Below are 20,153 nucleotides of genomic sequence, written 5' to 3' on the forward strand. Positions count from 1 at the left end.
ATCAGGTCCTGAAGTCAACAACACTAAAAATGGGGGGCATGGAGAAGAGGTAGATAAACCTTTATTCTTAATGGCATTGTGGAACTGGCTTGATTGTTTTGTGTTGCTCCTTCCTCCTTTGTTTTTTGGTTTTTTGTTTTTTGTTTTGATTGAAATCTCAATACAGATTTGCTTGCTAAAAATATATATAATATTACACAGTGCTGCATTGAAAATAATTTTCCTAGTTTTCTACATAGAAGGATGCTACTGAGGAGGATTTATTTCTGGAAAGAGTTCTCCATGCTGCTATTTAAAAATAAAAAAGGCTGTAGCAAATTTTAACGAGCCTAAAATGTCAGTGTGATTCTGCAGGCATGAACCTCTCAGTCCCCACGTAGCTCAGTGTTTTTGGTTCACCCAGTTCTACATCTCTGTACATACTATTGGAAGTCAGTCCTTCAACTTTCTGAAAGGGTGGTCAGTGTTTTCCCATGCATAAACTGCACTGCTGAGTCTTAAGAACAGGAGCAGGACTTAATGTAAGAGAAGCAGCAGCAGAGCTCTGGATATGGAGTGGCTTTTTGGTTTGTTTTTTCAGGTACTTCCACAACCAACCACCACCCCCAACCTGTCCAAGCTTGCAGTAGGATTACTACAGGGCAGGATATGCCCTCAGGGCTGCCGAGAGGGCTAGGGAGGACACCCTCTGAAACATTCCCCTTGTGAGAAGAGAAATGTGAGAGGGCTAGTTGAGAAGTAAGGAAATGATGTAAAAATGGTTCTTTGAAAAACCAATGTTAAACCTTTTGACACCTGTGCTATGGGACATGGTGACTTTCCCACATCCAGATTCTGATGTTCTATAAAGGAACGTAATTTAAATAATTTTCTTACTTCCTGTGTTCTCGTTTTCATGTAGAAAATGCGAAGAACCCTTGCATTTATCTAAATAGTAATGGTAAAGTGCATTTAATTAAGTTCTTTGATATAACTTCATTTCAGAAGAGAATAATGTGGAACAAAGGTGAAAAGCATCCTTCAAAGAAAAGGTACTTTCTAGTTTCTAAGTCCCTGAAGGTTGTTTTTCATGTCCATATGATATAAGTGAACTGTCAAGAGATAGATGACTTGAGTTGTACATGTCCTTGAATCTGTGTCCAAGTAATCTTCTCTTAAATCAGTGTCTCTATTTTGACTTGATAATGATTTTTGAGGACCTGTGCACAAGAACAGAGAAAGGCAAGTCTAACATTAGTAATTGCTGAAAGGGAATCCCCTATTTTGGAGGGAAAAAACCAGGGAAAGTCAAGACTATGAAATACTTAATAACATTTAATAAGTTTTTTTGCTTGTTCTTTCTAAGGCCGTAAACTTGTACAAGAATCCTTTCAGGAATTCTGCAGCACTGGTTCACATCAGCATCTTTGGTGTAACTCTGAGAACCCGAATGCAAGCAGTTAATTCTTCAGAGTGTACGTGGGCTTATTCTTAGTGTGGAAGTAAAAAAAAAGAAATAAGTAGGGAACTAAAAGCTGCTGAAATATTTAGTTTCTTTGCCCTGACTGCAAGTCTGTGAAACGATTTTTTTTTCCCTAGGCCTTGTTATGCAACACAGTTGCCTGAAAGAACCTGGCCTACAAGTCTTGATTACTGATTTTCCTACACGCTTAATCTTTTCCAGGCGTGCTTTGATAGACTTAATGTTTCTGCTGAGTTGGTAAAGTTTCAGAGTCATCAAAGCTGCATAAACTCATACCTATTCAGACTAATGCCTTTAAGTAATCCTCTAGCAAGCTCTAATTCTGAGAGATGATATATTTCATTTTTATTGTGTCCTCCAGGTGTTTTTTTTTAATTTTATACCCAGAAGGTGCAACCAAAAGATGACCTTTACTGTCACTGTCAGTGAAAATGACTCTTGTTAGTTTAAAAGCCATATGATCCTCTGATAGGAAGTCTCAAACACCTTTCCCATGAGATGTCATGGCCCTGTGCAATTTATTGCTAAATGTTGCCATCCTAGTGCTTTCTCATTACCTGCTGCATAGTGTAAAGATGCTAGTGGGCGTTGTGGGGCAAGATCTACAGAATATTTTAGAGAGAGACAAGATAGGAATTTAATAACTAATTTTCTTGCTTCTAGTGTACAGTTCATAAAAGCATTTCAGTCCAGCCAGGCAGCACAGTGCTGTTCATGCAGAGTGTGAGAAATAATCGATCGCTTAGCTTGGGTGATTTGAACTTATCCTTGAGTTTACTTTACTTCAGCATCAAAAGCTCTCACTATTATGCCATAAAGACAGAGAACTGCCTTTAACATAGACATTAATCTGCTTTCTCTGCACCTTTGCTCTACTTGTGTCCTTGAGGTTGTTAATGACTGCTTATGCAAGTTTTGCTGACTTCCCTGTGCACTGGAGGCCTTGCAGTCTTACTGGTTCTAAAGCAAGGGCATAAGGTAGCTGAGAGTTTCTGACCTGATGCTTATGGAATGCACCCATGAAGCTGATAATTAGATGGTAGCTATTTTAAACAGATTTACAGACCAGTTTTAACCTGGGAAAAAATATCTCCTTTGTTTTGATGGAAATATTTTTATTACTTTGTTTTCCAGTAGTTGAGTAGAAAGAAACCAGCTTCACTTTCACTTTAGTGGAATCTTGTCCAGAATCTACAATTGTGTAAATATTTTTATGGCATCCTTTTTCACGGAATAGTTTAAGGATGACATGATTTTTCCCCTTTACGTTTCTCATGAGTTGTCAGTCTTAGACCTCAAGCCTACAAGCAGACACGAAGATTAAAGTGAAGTCTTCAATCTTGTCTTGAAGGCTAGTCAATACATGTTTTATTTCCACTCTGAAGCTTCATGGAAGAGTTTTTGTGATTGTCTTTTTTTAACACTTGATTTTTTGAAGTGCGTCAACAAGAACAGTCAGTGAAGCAAAATCCTGTCTATTTCTACTGTTGAGTCAAAATAACGTCAAATTAATTTCTAACTGTCGTTGTTAAAGGTATGCACACTGATCACTGGCTATATTCTTTGCAGGTTTTTTTCTTTCATTGAAAAATACTCTGGAGAAGGGTATTGTTAGCTGAAAGGTGGTTACACATAGTGTGAGTTGAGGATGAGGGATTGCATCTATACAAGCTTCATTGGGTTTGAGAATTTTTCTCTTTTTGTAGGAGGGACAAAAAATGTCAAGGATTTTGTTTTTGGCCAATAATGTCACCACTGAGGTACATGTAAAGTATTTGCTGGTCAGTATTAAGTGCCTTGTGACAAGCTTGAATTCATTTGGCATGCAGATGGGGAACAGATGCCTTTTGAAATAAAAATATGGAGAAGAAACTATTGTCTTCAAACTTTAAAAGGTCTAGTGTTATTTTTTTCCCACCTGTTTTATTCTTTGGCAGGAGAGTATCTCTAGAACCTGTTGACTGCTATGGTTAACATTCTTCCCTCCCAGACTGTGAACAGAGCAAACTTGAATGTTTGTTTTAAAGTAGCTTTACCAGCTTATGCTGCATTTTAAGTCTGTTTTTTTTTTATTTTAGTGTTTTGGCAGGCAGAATCCTCTCTTGTAGTAGCAGCCTGCACAGATCAATCCGTTCTTTTAGTCTGCATTTCACATTAGCCATTCAGTTACTGAATAACACATCTCCCTCATAGGAATTCCCCCCTGTATTTTTCTGTTTTGCCCTTTCTCACTCGTCCAAACTGTAAAACAGTATGTTTCATTTTTCTGAAGATTCTTCAAGACAAAAGCCAAAGTGATCCTTACTATGGATTTTCTGAATTTTCATTTGAATGTGCAAATGCTACTTGGTTTGCCTCACATGGCAGCAAATGGATTGAAGCTGAATCTGGAGTTGATGGGGGAATATACCTAGATTTTTTTATTCTCTATTGCCTCATTTTTGGAGAAAATCAATGGACAGGAAAGACAAAATGTAGATGCTTTCAATTTGGTGACAAGTGACAACTGAGAATTCTCTTGCAGCTGAGATGACAAGAGAAAAAAATGAGCAGGTATGTCCCTGTTCATCCTTAACTCTCCCCCATCCTCCAAATGCATGTGGGCAGGGAAGAGTGAGGAAGGAAGTCAGTGGAGAATATACTCTTTGTTACTGATGTACTTTGCTGAAGTTGGCACGGTCAGTCAGTTCTCCCTTAATTCCATCATCACCAGACTTGCTCCTGTCAAGAACAACCAGAACAATGTTCTGTTTTATTTAAAGGCTGATACATTATTCCTTACATGGTCTCCTTTCATTGGAAGGTAACATTTTCTAGTCCCCACACAGCATTAGCAAATTCAATGTTGTCTTTATAATCTGAAAAGCTGATATGCAGTTGCCACTTGGTGGTTTGGTGTGCCATAGGGATTCAGCAGAGAGACAGAATGTTGCATCCTTCTATGGCAGGGGAAGGAATCCAGATCTAGTATTGGTCTCTCTTCAGGGTCTACCACTGCATTGTTAAGGGGTTATTTGTCAGAGTATAGTTACAATATATTGTAAGGGTATTATTAATAGATGTTAGCTTACAATTGTGCCATAAAAAAAGGTGGGTTTTGTTGCTTTGGGTTTTTGTGTGTGTCTATAAACCAAGACCAGAGGACTTAAAACTAGAAAGGTCTTTGTTATAGAATTGAGGTAGATGTAAAACTTCTTTTGTGTATCAGTTACTGTGCAAATGCAAGTTCGAAGGTACATCAGGTACCCAGAAAATCAGAACCAACAAAAGAAAATGATCAACACTGATTAAATGAAAAAGTGTTGGTAAGCTTTCTCTTTGGAGATAATTTCCCTCCCTCCTGCTGTGTGCACCTGTGGAAGGGACACACATTTCTCCCAAGGGCACTTGTGTGGGATACAACCTGTTGTGCCCTCTGAAATAGGTGGGGTTTGTGAACTATAGCATTGCTACAGGGAAAGGATAGTAGGTTGTGTCTGGATGCTGTACTTGCTTGTGTAGAAGCATTCTCATATGTTTTGGTGTGTTTGTCTGCTGTATGTTCATCAGAGTGGAAATAAATCGGTGTTGAGGGGAAGAGGGAAAGAAGCTAATTCTGGGGTATTTTCTGTAAGAACTCTTGTTTTGTGTGTACATATGCACTAAACTTTCAGAGGAATCAGACTTGGCTTTTCACACCTGGAACTGCAGAACCAACACCGTGCAGGTAGAAGAGATCTGGCTGATTTTGCTAGTTGAGTATTTGGTACGTCCTTTCTAATTTTTACATAGTTTACTGCAGAAACATGCTTTGTTTTAGTATAGTGCTTTGCATAGTCTTAAAGCAAATAGTAAAGTGCCTCTGTAGCTGTGTATGCTTTTATATCATTTGTGGTTGCCTTTCAGGAGAATTCCTTTATAACTAAAATAAATCAAAATAGATTTGAATTTACTTTTCTGTCAGCTGTTTTTTGACTATGACACAGAACAGAGAAAGAAATCTGGCTTTAAAAAAAAGGCAGTGACAGCTGTTTCTTCCTATTCTTATTCAACTCTGAAGATAAACTTTCTCATGGTATGTTTATTTATTTTTTTTCCTGAAGTCTTTATAAGAACAGGGGTTGAACTACTGGTAGAAATTTTTGAGTCCCATAAAGTGGCAAAGATGGCAACTCCATTAGAGTGGATCAGGTTATTTACAGACAGCAGCTTAGTCTGCAGAGGGTAAATTCCAATAAAAGGATTTGATTTGATTTGGCACAGGTAATAACTACCTGTACTGTCTTGTGGTAAGAGTAATTTCTACTAGTGCAGGTGAGGTTTTGGATGTACGGAATCTGTACTGAAAAGTTTTGGAGAACTGATAATGTGAGTGAAGTAGGAGCTGTGTTGTTGTGTCCTTTCACTTTCTACTTAGAGATTGTATTCTGGTCTTGGTTCATTTTTTAAAGATTATTTCTGATGAGTTCTCTTATCGTACATTGCTTTTGCCTGAAAAGCAGGCTGCTGTATTAGGTATATGGCAACTCTCTTGGGATGATACAAGATTGCTGACGTCTCAGACTAAGATGTGTAAATTAAAGATCATCACAGATTTCCCGATGGCACTTTGAAACTAGCCAGGAATTTTTTTCAGCTGGTTCAGAGAGATGGTTCCTGATTTACTTAGGTTTCTGTGGTCTCTGACTGATATCTTTTACTGTGTATTTCTCTCCTGCAAAGTAGTCAAGTTCTAGGCAGACAATTAACAAAACAATTCTTCTCATATGTGGAGGTGTTGAGGAAATGTGCATTACTGTCCTTTGGACCTTAACTTGTGGCCTCCTGTTGGTGTTGCCTAGGTCCTAAGATCTGTTTAAAAATTGATTATGCTGACAAGATGTCATTTTGTGAGGGAGCATTGCCCTTGGGACAGGAGGAAAACTGCTGTCCTAGTTCTAACACTTTCTATTTCTCTAAGAGACTCAAAAATGTGCAGAGAAAGATGAAGGAAATAGTCTTTTTTACAGTGTGTTTGTACTGAAGAGGAACACTAGTATAGTGTCTTTAAAAATATGTACGTGATGGTAAAGTAAATGTTCACCCTTAAAAATTTCCCCTGAAGTGTGGTATTTATTCAAGTGGGAGCTTTTTATTGTGCTTATTTACAGAAATTAGATTTTAAATTTTTACAAATAATAACTGTTTACAGTGAAGGCTGAAGAGACTGTGTGTGCAGAGAGAAAATGGATAGCCCAAGGAAATGATCGGATGATATGTTTTCAAAGATTGGCATAAAGAGAAGTCAGTTCAATTTTTTTTTTTTTTACTGTGTCTGTAATAGGAAAGTAGCAGCAGTAATCCAATATTCAGCTTCTTGGCAGGGCGAAACAGAAAAATAAATTGAGATCTGTTACTGCTAAGTAATGAAGAGTGAGAAGCACATGCATGCTGCATAAAACTGTGGCTGTTCAAAAATGAAACAAAATTATTTTAACTTCTTGCCTTTTTTCTTTGAAATCGGTACTAATTAATATCAAAAAGAGTAACAAAAAAATTCATGGTTTTCAAATATGTGAAGTTCTTCCATCATTCTTTTATTGTTAATAACTGTTATTGTTAATGCTGATGGTATGTCCTTCCTGCCATGCAGTGAGAGCCCATTTGGGGTCTGCCGAAAGAACCTTCAGATTATCCTCTGAATCAGAGCTTGTTTTGAGGAATCTGGGGGTGTCCTTTGTTCCTAGCAGCAAGCTGCTCAAGACCTGAGAAGCAAGGAAAGAGATACTGTGACTGCTGTGCTCTTCATTCCTTGCTGTGTGTACCAACACTGTGTGTTGATTTAACTCCCGTCTTTGGAATGGGGACAGGCGTTAGCTTCCTGATTTGTAGCACCAATATGTAGAGCCAATACAATAAAATGACCTTTTGTTAGATATTGTCATTTTCTCTGACATGATTCACATCACTTGACTGGGACTTAGAACAGTCATAGTCCCTAGAGTCACTGAAACCCAAAAACCTTTGCAGTGTGTGTCCCCACAGCAGAACCACAGAGATGTTCTTCCTTTGGCAAGGGGAAATTTCAGTAGTTGTGAGAAGTACACATTTTCCAAAAGAAAAAGCTGGATTTTTTCCCTGTTGGCTCCTCAGATCTTTGAAAGTGATTTTATACTTAACTGATGGCTTTTGCTTTCTTCGTGCTTCCTTCAGCAAAAGATGGCACCACAAACGCTAAGCAAGTAGATCTGCAGTTTTGTTGTGTCACCGTAAATTAGTGCCGTTTCGGATAAGAGGAATGTTCTGTTCCTACTTTATCTTCAGTAAGAGTTCAGCTATAGAATTTGTGGCCTATTTTTTAATAATGAAAGTCTTAATGTAATACTACACAGTGTTGCCTCACCAGATCAAACCATTTACTTTAATTGGGAGGCAATCTCTGGGTATAACCCTGGTGATACAGAGAGGAGAAATTGCACGTTCTTTAATGTAACTTTGTGTTGCTTTGCGTCATCTTAGAAACTCGTCAGCGATGAGAGAAGATCCTGCCTGTGGCACTAATTGTATATTCACATACAAATTATGGTAATGACTGAAGAACTGTGATTTTCTTATCCATATCTCTGCATTTTATAGCAGCATGTAATTAATAGCTGAAGTTTGAGCCCTATGCTGAGGGCTACTGGTTTGGTTGTTGATAGTATGTTTTAGAGCAGGGAGAACAAGCTGTGCAGTTCCCTTAGCTGATATTTTTTTTTCTGTCATGGCATTTTTAATACTGACCCATCCAGGAAACCAAGTGCCCCCAGAAATAAGGGTTGTTCTGATGTCAAGTTCTGTTTAATTCATATTTAATGTGTACCTTTCTAATGAGACCTCTTCTAAACTGTGGCCTTGGGACCAATAAAGCATTTTATCACTTAATCTAGAAAAAGCTTTTAATAGTACAGACAGAAATAAAATACAGCTGCTAGGCTTTAAACTCTAATTTCAGGCAGAAGAAACGGAGGGTTTACTTGGATAACTTCATAACTATGAAAATACTGGGTAGAGAATACTTAATTACCAGGATGTGCCAGATGGAATTATACATAAGGATTATACAATCTGGTGGTAGGTGTAACATTCGTTGACTGAAAAAAAAATCACAGATAAGTTTGCCTATGAGATGCTTACTTCGGTTATTTAGGGTGTTTCTTGCTTTCAAATGCAGGGATATAATTTGAGATACTGCTTAAGCTAGTTGAGAAAGTACAAGATTTTTTTTTTTGTTACTAAAGTAAAACTGCATAGAAGCAGAAAAGAGAGGACAATTTGTTTAGATTAGTAGAACGATGGGGCAAATGGAAGAAATCTGTAATCTGTCTTTTGTAAGCTGATGCCTATTTCCTGCTTCAGAGGGTATCCTGGGATGGCCTGGCCCCAAGTCACACTCCACAGAACAGCTGAAAAATGGTGCCCTCAGCTCCTTATCTTCTGCTAGTGCCAACATTACATGGGCAATAGTACCATCTGCAGCCCAGGATGGACAGGCACTACCACCAAATACAGAGGTAAGCATGCTTGGTCTCTGGAGGTCATTGGTTAGATGCAAACCATGTGTGATGGTGGATGCTTTTATTAATTATTGTACTTTTGTGTTTATAGTATCCTCTTTGTTTGAAATTAGTTATTAAAATGCTGAGTTTCATGCAAAAGTGCACTCTAAAAACTTGAAAAATATGTTGATGTTGCTCTGTACTTTTACTTCTCTGAGGTACTTAGGTCAGTGAACTCGGGCAAATGTACAGTCTTTTTTCTAGTAGTAAAAGCAATCAACAGACTGTCAGTACACATTTCTGTCTCCTGGTGACTGTTTTGGATGAAAAAGGCTGTTTGTTTTTTTATTCTGGTTTGAGATAGACAGGAGACACTATGACCATGATATTTGCTTGCTGCTTGTTCTTCCATGTTTCTGTTTGTTCTTGGGATGTCTCTTGAGATTAGCTGACTATTTTTTGAGTTGCACAGCTATATTATTTCCTGATCCCTTTTCCTCTTAAGTGATTGTGGGCAGAATTTGTCCACCTCATCCTGCACCAGCCAGTTGATTTTGCACTTCTGTGGCATTTACTTGGTAAAGGGCAGTTCTGAAGCGTCGGCTCTATGAGGAGACTCACAGCTGCGTGTAGGACATCTCATGCACTGAAAATCTCTCACCATGGCAAATTCCTCCAGCTTTGGTTACCAGTGCTGCCCACCAGGAAAACACTTCACTCTGAGACCCCTATTATAGGGCACCTGGAGCACATGAGACCCGGAGAACTGAGAAGAAGTTTTTGAAAGAGCTGAAGAAACCAGTTTCTACTGGTGAATGCTCTTCGCAGTTGGAATAGCTTGAATTAATTATATCACTTTGAATAAAATGTGTAATAGCTGGGGACATCAATAAAGCTGTTTTCCAGTTCTTTTGTAGTATCTTGAATTGAATATAGTTAAAAAAAAATCAAGGATAAACTAAATTCGGGGTTTTTTTATGTTGAGTGTTACTTTGGTCTTCTGTCCTTAGAAAGTAATTTCAAATTCTGTTACTCCTAGTGTCCATTAGCAAAATGTTTAAATTACCTATAACTGCTTTTATTAGGAAGTTGTGTAATTTCTTTTTCAGATAAGCCAACTGTAGTTCTTAGTGTTTTTTAAGAAAAGAGGCTATTTAAGATTATTGTTCTGAGGGTTCCCACTTACTGATACACTTTAAATTGTGTCATTAGGAATTTTTTTTTTTCCAATTTTTGATCACCTGCTGAAGCCAAATGGGTTGTGAAAGCATGGGCTTTGCAGCAAGAACGTAAAGAGCGGCAGCTGATTTAATTCATGTCAAGGTATCATTTTGCAGTTGAGTTGAGCCATTTATGACTTGTTTCAAATGACCATATTTTTTTTTTTAAGTCCAATATCCTCCCCTTCACTTGCTGATGAGAGACACTGAGTTGTGTGTGTGGCTTGAGGTACTGCTTTGCTTGTGGAAGTCATGATTCATGGATAAGGGAGTATAAGCAAGGAAGTGTAGCACTATTTATAGTACAGAATCCTCAGTGCTTTGTGGGCAGTCTTGCTGAAATCAGCAGCCTGCATGTGGGGGCTCTGGGACACTAGCCATTAAAAAAGAAGAAAAAAGCAGTGGAGGAGAGAAAATAAGATTTTTAAGCTGCAAAAAGCTCAACTCACGATGGTGTTTCTGGCAGAAGCAGTAAGTGGAAGTTTGTAGATTGGTGGAGCAACAACAATTATCTGGACTCAGGCATGTAGTTTTTGTTCTGCTGTAGTACAGCTTATTAAGCAGAAATTTGGGATTGCCCTGACAAAGTGGCCTGAACCAGGATTAATTCTTGGAAGCTCTTTCCAAACCTGCATCTTTCCTTACACCGAGGATGCTCTCAGAGCCAGGTAGTAAGCCAGGATATAATGTCTGGTACCACCAAAGTTATCAAAGATGTTTGACTTAACATACTTTAACAATTCTGTGTGCAAAATTTGATCATATATTAAAATATATTGTGGCCTGTTTTGTGTCCAAGGCAGGAGCTTAGCTTTGCCAAACACTAGCCAGGTATAAAGGTATAAAAGCACTGTCTGTGCTGATTACTTAATATGTGCAATAATACATAAAAGCAAATGCACATCATCACACTTGTTTTGTAGCCCAGATACTTTGTTATCAGTAACAGTGGTGACATCAGCAGAGAATGAGAAAATGCTTCTAGATGTCATTGATTGACTCTTTTGACATTGAAGGCCCAAATTTTCTTTTTTTTTTCTTTTTTTTTGTTTTTCTTTTTTTTCTTTTTTTTTATCTGACAGCTTTTTTTAGATGTAGAAGAGAAATCTGTAAGTGTCAAAAAAATAAGCCTTGCTTTTGCAGAAGTTATGAGAAGAGAATGCTAGTTCCTGTATTGGTGCTATCAAAATTAATTCCAGTCTCTTCTTTGACTGGGCCTAGATTTTTATTTAAAATAATCTGTGCTTTTTATGCTATAACCTCTACCTCTTAGTTAGAAGCTATACCCCAAAGGAATAGGAGAGAGCTTTTTGGCTAACTCTCAGTGTAATATAGTAGATGTACCAACCAAACAAATTGTGAATTGACCTGTGGTCTGAAATAGAAAAAGCCATTAAGTGGCTACCCTTGAGGGGCAACAGACACAGCTGTTTATATTGCAGAATGTTATTTATAAGGAAAAGATAATTTGAGGTATGTGGATCAGCAGTGTTTTGAAACAGAAACAGAGATGTTACACTGGGGCAAGGGGGGCTGACTGCTGAGGAATCTTTCCCATGTAGCTGTCTGCCAGTGGCAGCAGTTTCCTGGCAACATGACCAAGTGGCTGAGTGTGTTTAGTGATAACTGTGCTAATTCTCAGCTCAATGTAGACTCTTTGCAGCTGTGCATTAAGTGGCATCATGAACAAACCAATGACTTGTTTTCTGCCATGTTTTATATATGTTTATGGAGAAGTGTGGATCTTTATAATCCTCCTCTGGAATAACCAGGTTCATCTAATGCAATTTTCTTTGAATACTTAAACATTCTCGAGGGATGTAGTAAGTTCTGGAGCTGAGTTTTGATGCTGTAGGTAACTAAAGTAGAACCTTTCTTTTTGGTCTGTCAGGCTGTCAGGAATGAAGAGTTTCTCCCCTGGGAAAATAATGTAGCAGCTAGAGATTATTCTCTTTAGATAATATGTAGGTGTTTACTTGCTTTGGTTATTTAGGATGTGTTTTGCTTCCAAATGCTGGGATATCATTTGAGATACTGCTTCAACTATTCCAGAAAATAAAAGAATTTGTGCCAGAGATTACTTTCTTGTGTGTTCCTTGCCTATTTTGCCATATCCTTTTTGGATGTTGCTGCTTCACCTTCCCAGATCAGGTTATTTTCAGGGTTGTGATTAGGACAGTATGAAGTTAAAGCCTGTTATCTTCACTGAAAGAAATAACCCCTGACAGTGAATTTCTGGGTCAAGCACTTTTGTCTTTTATTTTCCATAATTGTAAGAAAATTTTTATAAGTCTATGAGTTTTAGTCAGTTTCTTTCTTTTGGTTATGTTTTTTCTTTTTGGTCTGTCCACCTGAAACATCAGGTGGAAGGAAGCAGGGTGAGGGCTGACCTGAACAGACCTATTCTCCTTTTGATGTGAGTTGATGTAAAATACTTCTGAGCATCCCCTAGTGAGCCAATGTGGACTTTTTGGCATAAGCTGTTTTATATTTTTAAGGTACTTCTTCTTTACAGCACAAACCTAGTGTGGAATATGTCAGAGTACACTCTTCAGAGCTGTGACATGAACTTGGTTTGTGTCCAGTCTGCTTCCTTCATGTCAGGGTTAATAATTTTGAAAATCCTTTCAAGAAATGCTGAAATGGATTAGTTTTAAAACATTGATTGTCATAGTAAATTCAGTTGTAATAAACTTGGTGCCAAAGTAGAATAAAGGTGTGAATCACTCCCATATGTGAGCTACTGTTGCAGTTCAACTAATTGTCCTTTTGGGTGTCAGAATTCCCCTTCTGAGCTGACAAAATGTAACTGCAGGCCAAATGCTTCCCCTGACAGCCAAACAGAAATGGGTAACAGGCTGTTCTTACGTGGGATCTGAGAGGGAAGGAATAATTTTCTTTTGATCTAGCAGTTTAGTTAAGAATTATTTTAAAAATTGTGCTGTAGCTACATCTGTGATTTAGCTCTCTTCATGTGATTTTTATGCCTTAAAATGCCATGTCAGCTGATTCTTTCCATCCTGTGGATTGGGTACGTGTGCAGTCTCTGCTTTCCTGTCCCTAACTTTCCCTTGCTTGTGTGCATGAGCAGCTGTACGCGTGCTCCGTATGGAAGTGTCTTTTTAATAGGATTGAAGTTTTAGCTCTGTAGGATTGAGCCTTTAGCTCTGATTATCTAACTCCTAAACCAGGTTTTAATTGTGATAGTGATTGCAAGGGCAGTCAACTCCAGGTTATTAAAGATATTTTGGTCCTCTAGATGATCTAAACCTTGATGTTTTCAACTCTAAGAGGGAGCTGTGCTGTTTAGAGGTACTGAATTTGTTTAGTTTCTAATTTTAAAAATCTGTGTGTTTTTGTCCAATTTCCTCAGATGATAGTTTCTTTCAATCTGTGTTTGCTTTTTTATCTGCAGGTCAGTATATATCCTAATATGACTTCAGACTTTAGAGCTATTACAGAATGTGTTAGAGAGGCTAAGAACTAATTTTTAAAATGCTAATGCCGTTTCAGAAACTAAGCTAGATACAAGAAATTATTTCTAATTCAATATTGTCTCTTCTGTATTTATCTGTCTCAGCAGACTTAGCCAGGTCTGTGGATTTTTCCTAGTGCAATTTGTTCCTAATGTTTCCTAGTTGCTTTTTGTACTTGACATAAATCTGTGTAATTGACGTTGGGAGATGAGTTTAGCCATGAACATACAGTGCTTGCCACAAGTGCAGTAATGGAAGGAGAACAGATCAGGGTGGGAATGTAACATTTGCAGTATTACAGAGTCCCTTTTCACTGTTCAGTACAGACATTACAGGGTTTCTGAATGTGCTCTGCTTTTTGTCCTCTGCATGATTAAGTACTTTCTGGGCCGAAGAGCACAGTGAATGGCCTGTAATGACTTAGACAGCTAAATTAATCTCTAGGCAAAGATGGTACCAGTTAATCCATTCACTGCGCAGACCATCTAAAAAATGGAATCTGAGATAATCAATTGAAGGTATATTTAAGGATAATCAAGGGAATGTATATTTAAGAATTAAACCTACAATTAAACTAAAAGTAGAATTAAATGACCCTAAGCCTGCTACAGCAGCACTGACAATGACTAAGATAATCTAGCTAATTTTGATTTTATTTTTTTGCTAGCTTTCTGGCATAGCTACTGTTGTCAGCAAATAATCCCCTAGCAAAACTGTTTATGCAAATAATAAAAATGTACCTCCAGCCAAGCCATTGCATATTGTTGAGTCATTCCCACCTCCAAAATGCATATTTTCCAGCTGCTGTCTATATAATTGCGAGTAATATTCCATGTAAAATAAAAATACGAAGCTTTAATACAAAATCTGCATCTAATTTGAATAAACATGAGGCTCTCATTCATGTGGCATTCCATAATTACTAGTGAAAGTCAGTGAAAACTAATCATTGGAACGTAAATAACTTGGGTTCCCTTGCAGTAAGGCTTAAAAATTGAGTTTAAATGGATCAATTGCTTCCTCTGTTCATTATAAAACCTATGCCCTCTGCAAAAGTAACTCTGAAGCCAACGTTAATTTTATTTCAGGATTGTGAGCTGATTTGTTATGTGCCAATTGATTCGCTTTGTGCTGTCAGTTTTATTTCTTACTGTGTTTATATATATAGGTTTGGCAATGCTGCCCATTAGTAAGCTTACCCATCTCATTAAGACTGTCAATTACTTGACTAGACTTTAGTAAGCAGGTCTGAACTCTTCTACAGTGAGTATTTGTGTCAAGTTGGCATTGCTTTATCTTGCTTAGTGAAGCATCATCCAAACTGTCTTCAGCTGTTCATCTGGTCTTGCTACAAAAAGGGTTTTCAGCTTATGGTGATGAATTCTAGGGATTATTTATCTGAAAAGCCCAGAATGTGGAAATAGTTGGGATAAAAGTATTTGATTATAAAACTTTGTCTCAGAGGAAGAGTTGGAAGGAGAAGATAGAAGAGGCAGGATTCTTCAACTTTTTAGTGTAGAGTCTTCACAGTCAGAGATGGACCAAGAGGTTCATCAGGCTAAGAACAATTCTTAAGAGCTTTCCAAGCAGAGTGTTCTGCTGGCCTCAAGATGTTAGCCATATAAAAGATGACAATCTTCTAAGCTCAATTTGTTTCACAGATGCATCGAATGTTTTCCTGGTGTGATTTATAATGATCTGGTTTTCTTTTGAAAGACTTCAGCCTGCCTCTTTTTATTTTGTGTGTGGCAGCATTACAAATGTGTATAGTGGGTGAGATGAGAAATTGCAGGAAGAGTCAGAGTGATTTAATAAATGTGTTGTCTTGAGGAAAGATTGTTAATACTGCTTGTATTAACATGTCTTTACCATTTCTGTCCCCTTATAAATATGCTGACATGTGATATTGCATACAAGAAATAGCACTGCAAGAACTGGATTTACATATAGATTAGTATTGCAAGACCAGATTATTGTAAAGGTTAAATTTGTAGTTGTCCATCTTTCTGTGCCCTCTTTCCAAACGTGAATGGTATATTACTGACTAATGTGGCAGTATTTTTCTGCCATAAATTTGCTTAGCTAGCATACAAAGGGGCATAAAAGAGAATTAAATCTGTCTGAATGACTTCAGCTCTGTGACTTCCTAACTTTTCAGTTCCTGGGCTTTGCAAGCAGAATCATAATGGAATCACAGAGTGCTCTGGTTTGGAAGGGATCTCCAGGGGTCCTGCAGCTTGACACTGTGCCTGAAACAGCTAATCAGGTCAACTTGTTCAGGGTCATGCCCAGTCCAGTCTTTTTAATACCACCAACAGTGGAGGTCCCACAACCTCTCTGCACAAACTATTGCGCTTTCTCTAGGGATTTTGTCAGCAGGAGCAAAGGTCTGTTTGTCTGATGCCTTTCCGTATCAGTGTGCTGTACTGTCTGGTTGACATCTCGAAAGGACTCACCTGCTGGGTCCCATATCAGAAAGTGTTTGTCTTTCCCTTCTTTGTGGGAATATGAGGTAACTTGTTCCTAGTTCTTCAGGTTTCTCCTCAAGGATCTCATTCTAGGGAGGATATCTTTTAATACAGGGGGATGTCTAAGAAGTGTAGCCTTCTGCCATACTTTCCCCCATGTTAGTCTCCCTCATCAACCTGCAGTTCAGTGCAGTCTTTTCTCACTAGCTCCCCAAAAGTTATAAGCATGTGTCTTTCAGAACCCTCTCAGTCTGTGAGGTCCTGCCTGGCCAGTGACTGGATTCTGTTCTGCTGCACTGTGTGGTTTGTAAGCTTGTGCATTCTGAGAAAAACTTATTTTGGGTAGTGTCAGATGCTGTATTTATAGCCATCTTGCTTCTAAAAAATTTGTTCTCAAAATAAAACAGAATATCTTTCAGGAAATTGTTCTTCACTAGTATCTGGATAGCACTAGGAATAGGTTTTGTTAAAATGGTTTATGACATGATACTGTATATCTTATGGTTGTGATTTTTGCCAGCCTTCAACGTGGTTTTATGGTTTTTTTTGCTTCAATTTAGGACAAGTCCATGGGGCTTTTCTGTTTGCACATTTATTTTTTTTTTTACAGTCTCATGTTACTGTTCCTTTCTGATGGTACCAGTGATGCAAAATATTTATTCCCAGTCCTCACTGAATTTATGCAATGCTGCAAAGTCCTCTTGTGTTTTAGGATTCAGATTAAATAGTGCTGTACTTCACTAGCCCTCATTTCATGAAAGGTGCCGACACAATGCATGGACTGGCACTGGTACTTAATCTTTTCCTGTGGAGACTGTGCTTGGGAATTAGCTGCTTTTCAGCCTATTTTCAGAACTGACTACCTTGGGTTTATGGAAATCGATTTTTGCAAGAGGAATTCTTTTATGTAGAAGAGATGAACATGTAGGCAAAAAGTCATCCAACAAACATTATTTGGTGCATAACAGGATTGCAATGCTGTAGGTAACCCAAATGAGGATCTCTGTTTAACAGGATGTTTAGTCACTGATTGATTCTTTAGTTTTAAGCATAATCACTTTCATGGTTAGTTTTGAATATTGTTTTCTGAATCTGTTTACACAGGCTATACTGCTGTGTAAACAGAGATGCTCTTTGTTTTGTGTTGCATCCATTTGTTCCTGTTCTCTAAGCAAGAAACCAGCCCATTTTCTTCTGAAATCTCTTATCTGGTCCTCATCACTGCTATATTGTTTAATATAATCTGACCTTAAGTATGGTCACAGGGCAGAGTAAAATACATCTCAGTTGTAGGAAAAGGAAGTCTTCTGAGCTTGTTCTTTAAGGATGAAAAGACTTCTGTTCCCAGAGATACTACTGCAAAACATTAACAAAAGGTTAGCTCTCAAAAGGTAAAGTTCTCAAAATGGTGAGTACCTGGATAATGTGCTTGCCTTCAGATGCTTGGCAGGTTGTTTTTTGTTGAGAAGGAAAAAGACTGCAGGCCTATTTGTCACCTAAGGAACAGGTTTTGTGATCATTTTCTTTGCTTGCATGATCTGTTTGTCAGCCTGTCTATATTTACGATGTATTAGTATCAAGATGCATTTCTACTTTGCTTTCTTGCTTTGCAGTGAAGCACTGAAGAGAGAGAGGTATTTCTTGGTGCAGTAGTTGTCTCTGCTATTACATGTTGTATCCAATTAGTCTTGTGTGATAGACAGATTGCTCACATAGCCACACTTTGATCCTTGCACTTGTCTCTAGCTGGAGAGATTTTCTGAACATCCAGTATGTTTAGCATATGTAATGGAAAAAAAAGCAACAAACCACAAAATATATACAAATTATCCATACACAAAAATAAGAGCGATGTTTTAATCGCTGATAGTCCTAGTTTGAAGAATTTAATTTTCTCTGGAGGCCTGAATTACCAAACACAAACAAAGAATTTGATAAGAAATTAATTTCTGGGCACTTTGTAGAGTTCCTTTCCTGATGTAAACTTTTTCTACCAAATAATATGTGGTTTGACCTGTCAGTGCTGAATGATGATGATTACATAAAAACTTTGATAGACCCCCCTGGTCACAACTTAAACCCAGATGCAGCAGTTACTTGCCTATCCAGATAGATATGCCTGGTTTATTTTTCTTGGTATACATAGTTTAAGGTAACTAGATCTGCCTATTATGTCATTTTTCCCTCATTCAGTTGTATGAAGGAGAAAGTAACTCTTGCCAATTGGTTCTGTATGTAAATGATAAAAGGGAAGTGATGTTTTTGCTTGCCATGGCTTTGTTGCATGTAAGTTGTAGTGTGTTCTCCTTTTAATTGTAAAATCTTTCTCATTTGATTGCCATCCTCTGTTATTTGCTTTGATATTGTAAAAGTTAACTTTAATTTTGGTTCATCGTTGTTATATCTAAGCTATATTGGGTGTGGGTGTGTGTGTGAGTTTGAGGGGGATGGGTTTCCCCTTGGGGTGGTAGAGTTTTTGCTTATTAATATTATGGCAAAATTTTTTCCAGCAGTTAAAGCAAGAAGTACTGACAAAGGCAGTAAAGGAAACAGCTTGTATGAAATATTCAGAGTCAATGAAAAAAATGCAGCTGAGCCTGCCTATTTTGCTACCTTTAAGAAACCTTTTACAGGATGAGATGGAGGTGTACAGGGCTAATATGTTTTGCTCTCTAAATTCTTAATTTAAGCTCTGCATTGGTTCTGAGCTTCTTAGGTGGCTTTTAAAAAAATCAAACCATGAGAACTGGGCAGCCTTGATTCTTTCTGAAGGTCACTGGAGCTTTGGTATCCAGGTGCTGACATAACAATGGGCATATGGGATGTCGGTGTGTTTGAGGTTTTATCTTTGATGTACTCATTCTTTGCAATGATGAGTCAGTCACAAGGCCACCAGGAGCAAAGCATAAATAAGACTACAGTAAGATGGAGGCCACAGCTCAAGCAATGACCTGAGTTCACTCCACCACCCCTTTTCCAACCCAATTTTTGACCTTCTCCTGCTTATATTGTGTGGTGGTAAATGCTGAGAAAAGTATTTTCTATTTTGTTTTATTTGAACTCTCCTTGCAGAGTAGAAAAGCTTATTTCAAGAGATATAGGAGTTTATTGGATATAAAATAAATGTCCCTATCTTACAGTTAAGCTTAAAGTTGGTAATCCATAAATGACAATGCATTTGGAATTTAGAGAAGTGCATGGATGATGATGATTTCAGATATCAGTATTTACAATGGATAGGTTTGAAGCAAATGTGTTTCAGTTTTTGTTTTGTTTCAAGACTTAGCTTGAAACAAACTAAGTTTCTATTTAACTTCTGTTGCATTAATTTCTGTTTTCTATATGGGAATCATTCATCCATTCAAAGCTAGAGTGGATTTGCATGGCAAGGTTTTGGTAGTGGGGAGGCTACAGGGGTGGTTTCTGTGAGAAGCTGCTGGAAGCTTCTTCTGTGTCCGACAGAGCCAATGCCAGCTGGCTCTGAGATGGACTCACTGCTGGCCAAGGCCAAGCCTGTCAGTGATGGTGGTAGCACCTCTGGGATAACAGATTTAAGAAGAGGGAAAAAAAGCCAATGCTGCAAAACAGCAGCAGAGAATATGTGAGAGAAGCAACTGCAGACACCAAGGTCAGTGAAGGAGGGGGAGGAGATGCTTCATGCTCTGGAGCAGAGATTCTCCTGCAGCCCGTGGTGAAGACTGTGGTGAGGCAGTTTGTCCCCCTGCATCCTGGAGGTCCACAGTGAAGCACATATCCACCTGCAGCCTGTGGGGGACCCCATGCTGGAGCAGAAGGCTGTGACCCTGTGGAAGCCCACACTGGAGCAGGCTCCTGGTAGGACCTATGGACATGTGCAGAGAGTAGCCCATGCTGGAGCAGGTTTGCTGGCAGGACTTGTGACCTCACGTGGGACCCACGCTAGAGCAGTCTGCTTCTGAAGGACTGAACCCTGTGGAAGGGATCCACAGAGGAAAGGTTTGTGAAGAGCTGCAGCCCATGGGAAGGACTCAGGTTGGAGAAGTTGGTGGATA

The 20,153-nt window shown here is 38.3% G+C and overlaps 1 protein-coding gene across 1 annotated transcript in view; it reads left to right on the forward strand.

Moving 5' to 3' along the window:
- The window catches only part of OSBPL10 (oxysterol binding protein-like 10), a gene marked incomplete at its 5' end in the record, with an annotated part of 82,670 nt that overhangs the window by 34,137 nt on the left and 28,380 nt on the right, over nucleotides 1-20,153 (forward strand). Inside the window, one exon of the mRNA XM_009078780.1 lies at nucleotides 8,819-8,973. Coding sequence (XP_009077028.1) covers nucleotides 8,819-8,973 — 155 coding nt within the window. The remainder of the gene's footprint in view (nucleotides 1-8,818; nucleotides 8,974-20,153) is intronic.

The sequence above is a fragment of the Acanthisitta chloris genome, unplaced genomic scaffold (assembly GCF_000695815.1).
Source record: "Acanthisitta chloris isolate BGI_N310 unplaced genomic scaffold, ASM69581v1 scaffold6107, whole genome shotgun sequence".
NCBI classification, from domain to species: Eukaryota; Metazoa; Chordata; class Aves; order Passeriformes; family Acanthisittidae; genus Acanthisitta; species Acanthisitta chloris.